At 35.8% G+C, this 14,144-nt stretch overlaps 1 protein-coding gene across 4 annotated transcripts in view; it reads right to left on the bottom strand.

Annotated features, from left to right (window-relative positions):
• Positions 1-14,144, bottom strand: part of thsd7ba (thrombospondin, type I, domain containing 7Ba) — a 188,484-nt gene that overhangs the window by 76,974 nt on the left and 97,366 nt on the right. For all 4 annotated transcript variants that reach the window (XM_017420752.3, XM_025006907.2, XM_025006908.2 and 1 more), the window contains 2 exons: positions 13,644-13,802; positions 6,843-7,043 (listed from right to left, as the gene is read on the bottom strand). In XM_017420752.3, the coding sequence (XP_017276241.1) occupies positions 6,843-7,043; positions 13,644-13,802 (360 nt within the window). The remainder of the gene's footprint in view (positions 1-6,842; positions 7,044-13,643; positions 13,803-14,144) is intronic.

The raw sequence follows: 14,144 nt of genomic DNA on the forward strand, positions 1-14,144 counted from the left end.
ATTTTTTCATCAAAGTGAGTAAATGTTTATCTGTGTGAACCACCTTTGATAACAGTCACTTCAAAGCAGCACAACTTAAATAGTATCATAAACCAGGATTTGTGTGAGGCAGATTCATGAACCAGCAACAATTTTAGTTCCTTTAGTTCCTGCTCTGTCAGTTTCTATTTACTGCCCGGAGTAGAGTACCCTCAGTTAGCTTTTGTTGATGCTTTTATCCAACAGGGATGACACATAAGTTCACACCCTTCTTTGACCTTACACTTTGCATGTTAGTATGATGTATTTCAAATTGGTCTCAAGTCAAACATGAAATAAGCATTAAACAAAAAGCATTGTGTTTGCATAGCTGGACATGAGTACAACTCCAAGCATGACATTCAAAATTATAGATTTCAGCGGAAGGTTTCTTTCATGTCAGCAACACAGTCTTTGGCAGAGCTGGTGGCATTTGTTGTCCAGTGAGACAGACAGAGAGGATTTGTAAGAAGTAAAATTAGATTCGACATGATGCCATGAACATTTTCTAGGCTTAAATAATTCTTAAACCAAAATTCACAGTTTTAACACCTAAAACATGACTACGATATTTTATTGGCTAAATCTAACAATTACATTGTGAACCATCACAACCACTGGTGACCTTTTCCTCTGGAATGATGTGCCAGATAAGATCGGGAGCACCACATCTTTGTCCTCATTTAAATCCCATTTAAAAACATTTTTAGAACCGAGCTTCATGTCAAAGATAAGAGCTACTGTCATGAAATATAAGATCCTTTCACTGATACAACAGATATAGCTGGATGCATCTTACCTGTCCTCTAATTATGACTGGCTCCATTAATTGTATAAACACTGTGACAGTTTTCTTAAAGTGTATAAATATTACTCTCTTTATTTTTTTTCTGTGTGCCTTTTCACCATTAAACACGGGCAGTGACTATGTCTCTCCTCATGAGGTTTGTTTGATAATAGACGCAAAAAAATGTAAGTCTCCCTTCTGCGTTTTTGCTGCAACACTTCACTTGACCCATGACAGAGTGCTTTTTAAGCTTTTTCAGCCCTTCTGTGATTTGATTTTATTATTTCTGTATGAGTAGAAGAATGCTAATTCATTATTTCTGTTTCGTGTTTTGTTCTCATGCTGCTTTTTGTTAAGTTGGGTTCCTGATTAGTATATTTTGTTAGCTTTGCTTTCCAATCTTTCTCCCCAAAAAGTAAGTTCAGTTCAGTTAATTGACATCTACTCTTGAATCTTTCCTTTAGTCCCTTAGTACATACAGTTCTAGTGTTTTGTTGCTTGTTGTTACATCTTCGTCCTTGTTGTGTGTACCTCGTGTGTAGTTGTGTTGCCATTCTTGTCACGCACAGCTGATTAATTTGGATTTCATGTGCTCTGCATTTCTGTATGCCTTTTGTTTTATTAATACAAGCTTATTATTTTTTTACTGCCTCTCAAGTGTGAGTCTGAGTGTTTGAATCTGTCCATCTCTGTAATAAACAGAAACTTTCATTTCAAAACTTAAATGCACCATGAAAATGTATCTGGTCTCAAATTTAGGTAAATAAAAACATAACCTGAGGTTAACAGAAACCCGTAACATAATCCACAATATCAGTAATGTATTTAAGAATTTAAAAAAATGTAGCAACACATGATACAAACCAAAGTTTGAGGAGGTATAGAAGATAAATAGATGCATGCTTGTGTCAAAATACCTCTCAACATGAAACAGTAGGAGATTAAACTCTTATATGTGTTAGTAGATGAAGAAAGAAAATGGTGTTGCAGAACTCGAATCAATAGATTTAAATCTAAAACACTTTCAGATGTTTTTTATAGACATCCTCATTTATCCAGGAGCAAGAACCACAAATTAGTGAATTTATTTATTTATTGGGAGGGCAGTCTTTGGAAAATCTAAAATTGAATGGAGCTGGACTGTTTCTATATGCTGGTGTGTTTAATCATTCCTAAAGTTACATTTGGTAATTATTTGAGAGGCTTCAGCTATTTGCAGTCTTATATATAATGTGTTCAAAAGAAAAATATCCATACATGCATTTGCACCTAAAGCTTCATTAGCTTATCATCTCACGACTTGAGAAACTGCAGTGAGTGTATTAACTAAAAATACAAGCAGAAAAATATATTTTATTTAAAATCCACTGTAACTATTTGTACAAATTTATTTGAGCTCAGTCATATTGACTGTTATAATCGAGGTTATAGTAAAAATGTATTTTTTTTAGCTTCTATTATTATTAAGTTTTATTCTGAGACTGTGCTATTAAATCCTTTATTTTCTAAGAAAGATGAACTCATAAAGTGAATTAGATGTATTCAGACAGTTTGATGCACCAGGTCCTTTTTTTCTAAGTTTTTCTCAATACTAAGTCTCTTTAGCTGAGACCCAAAATGTCCTTGATCAATCCATGTGCTCCTCATTTATGTTGTATCTATGCCAGGGTAAATTTAGGATATATACTTTTCAAAACAACCTGACATTTTGGAAACAAAAGATATTGTCTGATTGCTTGAGAACTCATTAAAAACCATTTAAATCTCCAGCTGTTTAAGATTGGAGGGGAAAGTGTTGTATGTTTGCTCTTTGAAGGCATAGACTTTTCCCAGACAACTTCATCCTTCTTTAGGGGTGGGATGCAGAGCTGTTTTATGCTGGGAAATTGCAAACAAAATGCTCAGTCCATCTGGGAGACAAAATAAAGAAAACACTGCAAGTATTGTGGGTACCTGTCACTTCACCCGAGTTCACAATCTTAAAGTGTTTTCACTCATTTAAAACACTTTACTGGTTTTGAAAACTATCAATAGAAAACTATCCTTTACTTCTTTCAAAGCAGCTACACAAAGCAAATACTTGTAAATTTGTGCTTCTGATGATTCAAGGAGAAAACACCACATGAAAAGGGGCTTTTAATAAATAAATGTTAGCAAGGGTCTAAGCAAAGAAAGTGTGACCTTTCTACAAACACCTACTGACAATCCAACACACTTGTACACACTGTTTGGAGAATAACTGACAAATAATCAAGAATAAAGCTTTTTTTCAGCACAAAACTTTAAATGTAAACAGTTATTTTTAGATCAATGCACAAACTCAGATGTAAATATGCTGTCACTGAGTAACACACAAAGTTCTGTTTGGTATGGCAACACAAATTCACTTTAAGCACAAGTCCCATTTCAGAGATCTGTTCCCTCAGGTTCCATCTTTTCTTTTATCTTTGTCACTCCAGCTTTTCTCTGTCAAAATAATTTTATTTTCAGTTTCTACATCACTGCAGTCCTTCAACCACTGTATCCTAATACTCACCAGGCTCACTGCTCCTCTGGTTGTCCAGCATGTCTCAGCTGTGTCAGTCATCAAAGGATCGACATTCATCGAGGTCCTTTCATTTAGACTCAAATTCTTCGACTGTGCGCTTTAATGTTGGTTCTCATCAAAGTCTTAAAAAACACTATTCCACAAATCAGTGCTTCAAAAGACAAAAAAGTGAAGGAAAATAAATCTTCAAAGATAGTTCCCTATTAGAATTAAAAGTATATCTAAACTAGCGATAAAAATGATTATGCTTAAGATGTGAACAAACTTTTCCTTCGCCCACTAATTGAATAATATAAAAAGCCAAAAGCTAATCAATTAAAGTGTAAATTAAATGACAACAGGTCTTCTTTGCTTTCATTTTTACTTGAAAAGTGTTTCATTTACTTTTATAAGGACCTTTAAACTCCAACCTTTGTACAGGATGAAATCCAGAAGCTCCTTAAAATCAGTTCTATTTTGAACCCACACATCTGGGTCAGTTGTATTTGAATAATTAAAAAAAAGAAAAAAACTATAATTTTTAAAAAGGGCATCTAGATATCAGACATATTTTGTTCATTACAGAAAATGAGATTATAATAAAGAATGTATTGATATTTTACCACTTCTGTTTGAATTAAAATGGTTGAAACAAAGGCAGCAGAGAGTATATCTGCAGGTTTGCTGTTCGACCAAACATTTCTGCTTCAACATCTTCAAACTCCCACTCCACTCTTCACTGAACTGTTGAAATTCCATAAAATATTACAGGAAGCCTTTTTCTGACAGGAAACAACCGAAAACCAGTGATATTATATAAAATACCATTACAAATCTCCCTTGGAGCTTTAGCACAGTGTGATCAGAGCCAGGAAAGTGGTGCTTTCAGTCTCTTTTTGAATGTTTTGAATGACTGAATTTGGTCCACGCATTACAAATATGCAATCGAATAAAAGATTAAAGACCTTCCTTTTTCTACCTTAGGGATGTCAGATGACACGCAGCAATAAAAACTGAACAAAGCACGCAGGAAATTTACTAAAATATTTTGTTTTGTTTGGAAGTCATCTGTATGGAAGTGTTGTTTTGTGTTTGATATTAAGAATTTCTTAGGAGAAGCACTAGTGGGAGCTTTGAATTCACCTCAACCTTAAAAGTAGATTTTTCCCTGAGTGTTTGAGATAACCCAAACCTTCAATTTTATTTTGCTTTTTTTTTTTTCAGAAAGAAGTATGGCTCATGCCTTTCTATATACAAAGTGTCCGTCATCTTTTTTTTTTTCTTTGTGTGTAAAACAGTTGAGAGGGAGAGCTTGGATGTTTTGAATCTGAACATGCAGACAGAGTAGCAATTAGCAGCTGCTTTCTCCAAGGTCTTTGAAATTTATATGTCAAGCACAACAGCACAAACAGCTAAGAGCATATTCCTTGAGGAGAAAAACTTGACCTTGATCACAGAGACAGTACTGAGATATGTGCACTCAAAAAAAAAAAAAAAAAAAGATCAGCATAGTCTTACTCTTTGTATCTAATTATCATTTTTTTATATCTGTTCTCTGAAATTCATTTGTTCATAAAAAAATAAAACTTTTGTTTCTCTTTCATGATATAACTTATGTTGGCTGCATCAGTTTTAATAAGAAAAAGGTCTAATTTCATGTACAAGCTGAATATCAAACAACACGAGCTTCATCTTTAGTTTGGCCAGCTTTTTTGTGTTCTTGTCAAAGGTAATGTGAAAAAGAATTCTTTTAAAAAAAGTGTTTTTTTAATTTATATGGAAACTTGACAGCTGGTATAAAAAAATGCTTTTAAATGTTTTTTTTGTGAACTTTCCTATTTACAGCTGTAAAACCTGCAATCAAGTTACCAAAACATATGGATATTGTTCAAAAACAGCAATAAGTTTTGCTAAAGAAATAAGATCTTTTGTTTTTCTTCTTTGTTTCAAAACTTTTCCCCAAACCATGTCCTGAACATAAAACACAAAACAATGTGACACCACAAATAATTCAGGTGCTAAACTGAACTGCATACAGCCCATCAACTGCAAATATTTTGATGAATTATAAAACAAGAAACCCAACAAACAGGTTTTTTTTACAGTTAAAAGCCTTTTAGGCTAGTAAAGCTTCAGAAATCCTCAAGCAAGAATTTTATTTTTTTTCTTTCAAAAGCACAGAAATGGTGTAAGAAGTCATGCAACAAAAATATCAAAAATTCACCCAGAGTTTGTTTAGGCACATTATTGCTGCATATTCCAATTGAAAACATGTTTAAACAAAGAAAGATAATTGCCAGTTTGAATAATTCATATGTTGTCTTTGTATCAATTTTAACTAAATATATGATTTGATTGTTAGGTAACCTTTATATTCTGTGAGTACTTATTACACATATATGAGTTTGCATCATTAAAACTTGTCCTTGGCACAACTAAGACATTCATTAAAAAGTAGTCCAAACAGGCCTGAATGATAGGTCCAACAAACTGAATTAAAGAAGCAACAATTGCTAATTTGTCAACATTTACAAAGAATAAATACAACACTGACATTTTCATCAGCCTTTTTTCTGCCGCTTTGACAAAGCTCTCATTCTTACCTGCCTCGTCAAAACTCATTAGACTCCCATGTCGGCTAATGTATTTGGACTTTCATCTGGATTTGTGATAAACACACACATGATCCTTTGTGACAGAGTAATAAAACATGGACAAAAACAGCTCCGATTAGGCTTATAATCAATGGAGATGAGCAATTAATGCTCAGTGGGAAGCAGAGATTCTGACTTTTAATCAGCTCAGTGTTTTCTGTGCCCATAAACTTGACAATGGTTCGTAATGAATAATGCATGCTCTGTTAATGGTGATGTTCCTTCCACCCAACTTGGTAATATGGCTGAGCACAACAGCTCACAGTACACTCCATGGTTCAGGTATCACATTATAATTGCAGGTATTATCGCTCCAGATGATAGCATTAACGGTTCTACTGTAACCTTGATCAATTTTATGGTTCCTTGTGACTTATTTTCAATTTTTATTGTTTTAGGAACACCTATTTCAGTATCTAGTTAGCACAGGCTTGTTGTTAAAAATATACACATCTGAGTTTATCCAGGATATAATCATTATTATTATATTTATTGGTTGTTTTAAAGACTCTGTGCAAAGTTCTCTAGGTTCTGATTGTTAAATAGGTGCCTTGCCACAATGAGGAAAAAAAGATAGTTAAGGAAATGATTTATTTTTTGGAGGAGGAAATAAACATATTCATTACCTAACCTTCTTTTAGGTGAGATTATGAAAAAAGATGATTAACGTATTCCCATTTAACTTGGAGCAAGAACACAACTCATTTCCCAACACCTCTAATTATCTTGTAAGCAGGCTTTAGAAACTGGGAGAAGGCCAAATTTAATGCAGGAGCTAAGCTGACAGCCAGCGTTTTACTCACAGGAAGAGACATTTCAAATTTGATGCAGTTTGTTTGTGTGTTCAGAGCGTTACCTCCAGTGTTGACACAGGTTATATTGTAGAGTGCAGTTCCAGAACCACAGGAGCTATTGGTGGGGATGCATCTCCCCTCATGCTGGACCTGCCACAGGTAGCAGGCAGGATCCTCACAGGGGATGAACTCCATCAGATGAGGGCAAGTCTCCAGAGTCCCACTGGACTGCCACAACACCTCCCTCCTCCTTTGTTTGAAACCTGGCAGAAAGCAGGCGGGGGAAGTACAGGAAAAGTCAAAGAAAGGACAGCTTATTCTCTGCAAAGAAACAAACATGCTGCCGTACACACAAATCATAAACAACTCCCTCTGAACAAACAGCAGACAAGTGATAGTAAGTAATATTAATATATTTGGAAATTATTAACTATTTATGCACTTGTGATTTTCTAGTAGTTTTGAATGAACTATACTAGTTACCCATAGTAAAGAAAAAAATACTCATATTTTCTTTCAACAAATTAAACTTGAAAACAAAAAATCATGGTTCAAAAAAGAAATAAACAAACAAAAGATAAAACAAAAAAAACATTCTCTTTCTCTCACAGCAAAACAAAAGATTGCAGTTTTGTTGCAGTTACCTTCAGGTTCAATTATTCTTTAAAAATAATAAATAAAAAAACATGTTCAGTGTACATCTGTTCACTTCCTCACCTTTCTTTGGGATTCAAGCTAGCAGAGCATGAGATATTGTGTTTCAGAAGCGAAAGTGCTACATCTATTTATCACGCTTCAGTTTTAGGTGCAGGAACTCTCCAGTCAGTGATCTGTGAAAAACCTGAGAGTTTAGAGAAATCCTGAATCTCTGTCTGTAACCGGCAACAGATTTGAAACACCAAATGTCATTTATATAGATATTTCTATTGGCCCAGAAAGAAAGATAGATAGATAGATAGATAGATAGATAGATAGATAGATAGATAGATAGATAGATAGATAGATAGATAGATAGATAGATAGATAGATAGATAGATAGATAGATAGATAGATAGATAGATAGATAGATAGATAGATAGATAGATAGATAGATAGATAGTTTACATTTCCCTGAGACAATTCTGTCAGTAAAAATTCCTTCACTCTTATTTTGTTGCTTTTATTTAAAAAAAAAAAACCAAGTTGACATTCAACCAAAAATTGCTTCCATAAAGAGAAAGTGTTCAGTGAAACGCAACAAAAGCAGCATTTCCAGGGTGAGATAGAGGAGATAGTGAGAGTAACGGAAGAGCAGAGGTGAAGGTGTTAAGAAAGTGGAAAAGTGTGCGTGAGCCAGGTCAAGCTGCAATAATTGTGTTGTTTTAACAATGACATCTTGCCTTTCCAGTTCCAATTACAGAATCTCACTTTTTTTAGTGCTGCTGCACTTTTGTCTCCAAATTGTTGTAACCTTTCTTAATTGTCCTGCCATGTTTTAAGATAAACTTTTATATAAACACTATAGCAAGACTATTTATAGGAATCTCACAAATAATACTGTGGTAATTCCATCACTGAAATTTAACTCAATAAAGTATGACATACTGCATTCCCTTTGGTACTTGTTTGACTTAGTATTCATAATTCAGTATATTATAAAGAATGTGTGATTTCTGCATACTTTAATGCAAAAACAGAGAAACACAGAAATTAAATTGTTTTGCAGCCTTTTGTGTTTTATACAGGATTTTCAGTTTTCAGTAATAAGAATGAGTTATTACTGTTGTTGTCTCAGTTTACCAATTGACAAGCTACTCAGGAAAATATAAGTCTCCAGATATAACTGTAGAGTCTAAAATTAAACTATAGGTTAAGCTGTGGAATTTATCTTTGTTCCAAATTCTGAATTTTAGCTCACATCATGTCCAACCTTTGAACAGAATCGTCTTGAAACCATGATGGATATGTGAACAGAGGTCAAAGTCACATCAACAAATCTGACGATAAATGACCACCTACTGAAGAAATGTTTTGTGGTCCTGATAACTTCTCTTTATTTTTTGTTCAGTAGTGTCACAGATTTTACAATTGCATTAACAATACAGTTCAGAAAAAGTATTTCATCTGTAATTTTTTTGGCCATGCCAGCTTTCTTTTATTGTTGTGTCTCAAAACCTCAGAGAGAGCCTTTGTTGAATATGAATGAACAAAACATTGATTGTTGGTGCTTGAAGAATGGCAGGCAGATCATAAAGACGACATGAACAATAAAACGCTTGAAAGCGTTCGGCAAATTATTGAATGACATGAACATTTTGTCTCACTCATTATCACTATAGCACTTACCTAGTCAGCCGCATCACCTTACTGTCCTATATTTTTATTAATATTCCCCACTCAACAATATTGATTCTCCTAAAGATGGAGTGTTCATAAAATATTCATTTTTCCATGAAAAGGTCCTTACTGATTGAACATGTTTAAATCAATAGCTTGAATTGACTACTGAGTCCTTCCAATTCCCTTATGACAGCACAGTGTTCTTGCAAATATAAAGCTGAGGGATAAAAGATCTAAGCTACTACAATCTTTCCCCCAGAGACACTTGAGCAGTAGCACTTCTCCTTTTCAAGCAATGTTCCTTTTGTCTCAGTTCTGACGCTGGTCACTGGTGTAAAGGCCACACATTCCTTTGCCCCACGGGCAGCACTGTTTAACCAAAGGACCCCTATTCTGCAAATTACATCCCCCAACCATCTACCAGAGAGGGGCACTAGTTCAGTTGCCTGATCTGAGTGATGCTGCCTGAGTGCGCTCTTGAAGAGCAAAGACATTGTGGATCGATTGCAGTATTGCCCAAAGCACTTACTGCTACTCGCATCCAAGCCGCAAAAAACAATTTGGCTGGCCATGCCCCCATGGATATTAATAATTAAAAGGTTTCTTGGCCATACCAGGTTTATTTCAAGGGAACAAGGGCCAGACAGCAATTTTTAGCACCACTTTTTAGGAATACACCTTCCCTCGAGTTGTGTATGTTCTTGGTAGAGGCCTTGCTAAAAATCTATCCAGTAACCTCCCATGTTCAATTGATTTCCCAGTATAGCAGCAAATGTGATAGGCCATGATAACATGAAAAGACATGAAGCCACAGCGAGGCAATCTAAATTTGTAATTTTCCGGAGAGTAAAGCTGGTTGACTCCTGTACCTGAAAAACGGGGATCTAGCGGGACTTTCGGTTAGAGACGGATCACAGTTTATTCTGATGTGGTGAAACATAAAGGCCGTTCAATCACAGCAGGAAATCCTCTGAAGCTCAAGGGCTACAAGCAAACGACTTGGTTCATTACAATACTCCACTACTCAATATCTGTTCAGTGCATTGCAGGCAACAGTTCTCACTCTGAGTGATTCTGTATGGCTTTCATACCCTGTCTGCTGTGCACTCCGAGTCTGTATAAATGCCATTAAAAGATAGCCTGCCACAAGACAGCCCTACACAAAACAGCCCATGCTTTGTTTTTTTCACCCTTTGAAACGTATTAATGACACTGTCCGTGAGAGGAGCTGGCTCATCCGATACAAATCCACTGTTTGAGAGTGTGGCCACTGACCTGAACAGTCCACACTTCAGTCGCTCCCCGGGGCGCTTTCATGCACATTTACTCACTGCAGGGACGAGGTCATCATGCCCTTTTAGCACAGCCCTAACACACTAACAGCTCTGCCAGCACAACCAGCACGCTAAACACGCACTACATTCCACAAACAATGCATGTCCTTTCAAAAGCATTCAGATGCAACATGCTTTCATCTGTGCAAAAAGATCTGAGACAGCACAAGCACATTGAATACTTGTGTACACCTACACTCACACACACAACAGAAAAGCAAAACACACTGACAGGAATCATTTTATCTGCTCATACTTTCCTTATTCTCCTGGGGTTTTGACAACTGAACTTCATTTGTACTTTTTCTTTTCTCAAATCTGCTTTGGTTGACGCTTGTTATGGCTTTTTTCAACTCACACGTCCTTTCACCACTTAAATCAGCTTTAGATTCTAACCAGGGGGATACTGCATCTTGCTCTGACAAAATTGGTCTGGTCTGCTGACATTCTGCCTTATAGCCTCTGTCAGACAAAACACCTCTCTGTCTGACAAGTTCAGTACTGCCAAAGTACGCTAAAATCTTCCATTGAGACCATGAATGTGCTGCAGCTTTCAGGTCAGTGGAGTCCCTTGCTGATCATATTGGAAGTACTTAGCTTAACATTTTATTATTGATTTTAAATACATGATCAGTCTGAAAAGAATTCAAGATAATTCTTTCTCAAGCCTGTATGTTCAAATAATTTCTATAATGAAGAATACCAGCCTGATAATGATCTATAGTGTCTTTTAGTCTTTGTCTCATAAAAATGCTAAAATCTGCAATTTCTGGTGGAATCATTACAATATCCATCCCAGTCAAGAAATTCAAAAAAATACATGTATTTGCAACACTTAACAGTTTATATTGTTATATTATATTATATCTAATAAAAAACATCCATCAATATGTTCTAGTTATAATTATTATTTTTTGTTTGTTTGTTTGATTTGACTGAGTTCAGGCTCTCACGGCTAAAGTTTCAAGACAGATTGTGATCTATTTTGATACAGAAAAAAGTCCACAGTGACTTGAGACTGAATGTGTTATACTTCACCTATAAATTAAAGATCCCTTGTCTGTCTGTCTTTTCCTCACCTGTCTTGACAACTGTCCACCTCAGACCCAGGTGTATTGTTGCGAATTGAGTATGTGCCATCCTGAGTTTAAAGATGTTAAAAAGTGGCACAGCCTTATTCTGGGAGTGTTTCCTTGCACTGTTGGGACATTTTGGCCAGAGCCCAGTCTGTCATGTTAGTTTAAATCAGAATGTACGCACACACTTAGAAGGTTTGCTGCATGCAAATTAAAAATAAAGTTTACGTGGCTAGTCTTGAACTAAAAAGACAAACATTTCAGTAAGTAGGAATGCCACTCTGGAATAATTAAATAACAGTTATCCAAAAAGGACGACAGAATGGCATTAAAGGCCTGGGAGGCTAAATAGGACGCTGCAGAGAGCCTCTGGCACATACAAGTGGAAAAACTGGAGGTTAAATACCACTGAGAATGATAGGGAAAGTACATGCAGGTGTGCTAATTGGAAACAGGGTAGCAGGTGGCGAGTGGCAATCTGGAGTCAAGACAGATAATAGCTCTAGATCTCTGGTGGATGGAGATGGCTGGGAGAGGGGTAAACTAAAAGCTAAGTTCAAGCTGAATAAAGAATAAAGTTCATAACCAAAAGCAAAGACCATTATAAAGTCACAGTGGCTGGAAGGCATCATAACCAAAGACATTATAACTTAATCCTCCCAAAACAGATTATTAAAGCAAAAACATTTTTCGCTTAGCTACCTTTTGCTTCCTATAGGCCTAACAATGCATTGGAATGTGAACTGCAGACTTTGGCCCAAATTGAATGAGCTTCAAACAGCAATCATTCACCCTAGGAGCCTTTCAGGCATGTATTTATTTCTTAAATTGTGCTTCCATTATTTCAAATCAAAACATTGCCTCAGAATTCAATCTGGTCATTTCTTTTGTGACCACCAAAACTTAATTAGATGAACAACTTTGATTTGCTAACACAAGTCCTAAGGGAGATGGTTGTGCTGTCAAACAAAAGCAGACTGAAAACACACAACAGCCACCATGAATACAATATGCTGAATGTGGTCCACACTGCCTTGACTACTGAAGTTAGAACAATCTCAGTGCAAAAAAAAGATATACAACTAGACTAGTTTGTGATATATATTAAACTGATATTAATCAAGACATGAAAAGTGGGGTGACACTAGAAAAATTACCATGAGCTAAATGTTTACTGTATATATCGGTGTAAAAACACCAGAAAAAAATTAGCAAACATCCCACAGGTCACCTCCCAACAAGCTATTAGTCTCTGTACTCATTCAATCATTTTATTTTACTTTAGTAAAGGCACATATTAGTCATTCAGGAGTTTTAGTGATTTTTTTGCACAAACTGCAAAATGCATGTATTTTACTAAACCCTGTTGAATAATATTATGTTAAAACATGTGTGCTGGGATAAAACTACCACTGTTCCTGCCCTCTAATGCTTTAATCTCCCTATCTCTTAAATAATTAAAGGCCTGGCATTCCTTGATGGAATGTATATTGCCGGCCCCTTTGCATGCCACAGATTTAGACTAACATTATCTTATCTTGACGAATGACAGGGTTGTAGCCATTTTGTTCAAATTTTGAAACTAATGTTAGGAGTGATCTTCTGCAATAATTAAAGGTGTCACGCTCGGAGTAAGTGTTCTGAATAACTCAGTTTTAGCTCAGCGTCTGTCAAATTGACTGAGACATAACTATTTTTCTGTTGGATACGGTAATTTATCTGTGGTGGTCATCTTGAATTTGACTAACTCCAAAAGTTAATCAGTTGTAGATGTACATCCAATGATTACTTTCTGAATAGTTCATTAAAATTCATCCAGAAGTTCATGTGATATTATGGTAACAGATGGATCGAGTTGATTGAAAATAGTTAATGGCAAAATTTTAGTTTTATTTTAGTGAGTGTTCAGAATGCGTGTTGGGGATCAGTCTCAGCTACTTACCCCAGATTTTAGGACAATATCTGTAAAATTATCTGAAGTATACTCCTATTGTGTTTTTAAGGCCAATTATGTGTATTGTAGTAACAAATCACTGTTCACAACGATCTAATGATGTTAATAATGGACATAGTTTCTCAAACACGTCAAAAGTCAAAGCTTATAGATGATTATGTCGTGTGTACTTCAGCTTACCTTTTTTCCCCTGAGGGTCTTTGCAGTTTTCATGTAGGCAGGCACTCCAGGGTGACCACTGTGAAAGTAAGCAATGGTTCTGGCAAGGAATGGAGCAGTTCTGAACAGCCAATGGAGGCTCAGCACCCTCACACAGCTGGGCATTCACAGGCCTGGACACTGAACAAACAAAGAAAAAACAAATAATACAGCAAAGGATAAATTGAGCTCAAGTAAAACCACACACATTCAGCTGTGTAGTGTGAGTGTGTGTGATTGCCAGGTAATATGCTCGGGATTGGGCTCCTAACAGAACTTGTTGCCAGATATTGCAAAGAGAGTCAAGAAGCTCAAGAAACCTCACTGCTATCAAACTGAAAAGTATAGATGTATTTCTGTTGTGATTTGAAAGACAGGTCTGTATTTATTGGCAAACACGTCGACTCTAAGCTTTGCAGTTTGTGGTAAAAATCTGGACAAGTTTGACAAAGCTAGTGGAGAGGTAACAGGTAAAAAGACCAG

This window comes from Kryptolebias marmoratus, linkage group LG6 (assembly GCF_001649575.2).
Source record: "Kryptolebias marmoratus isolate JLee-2015 linkage group LG6, ASM164957v2, whole genome shotgun sequence".
Classification (NCBI taxonomy): domain Eukaryota; kingdom Metazoa; phylum Chordata; class Actinopteri; order Cyprinodontiformes; family Rivulidae; genus Kryptolebias; species Kryptolebias marmoratus.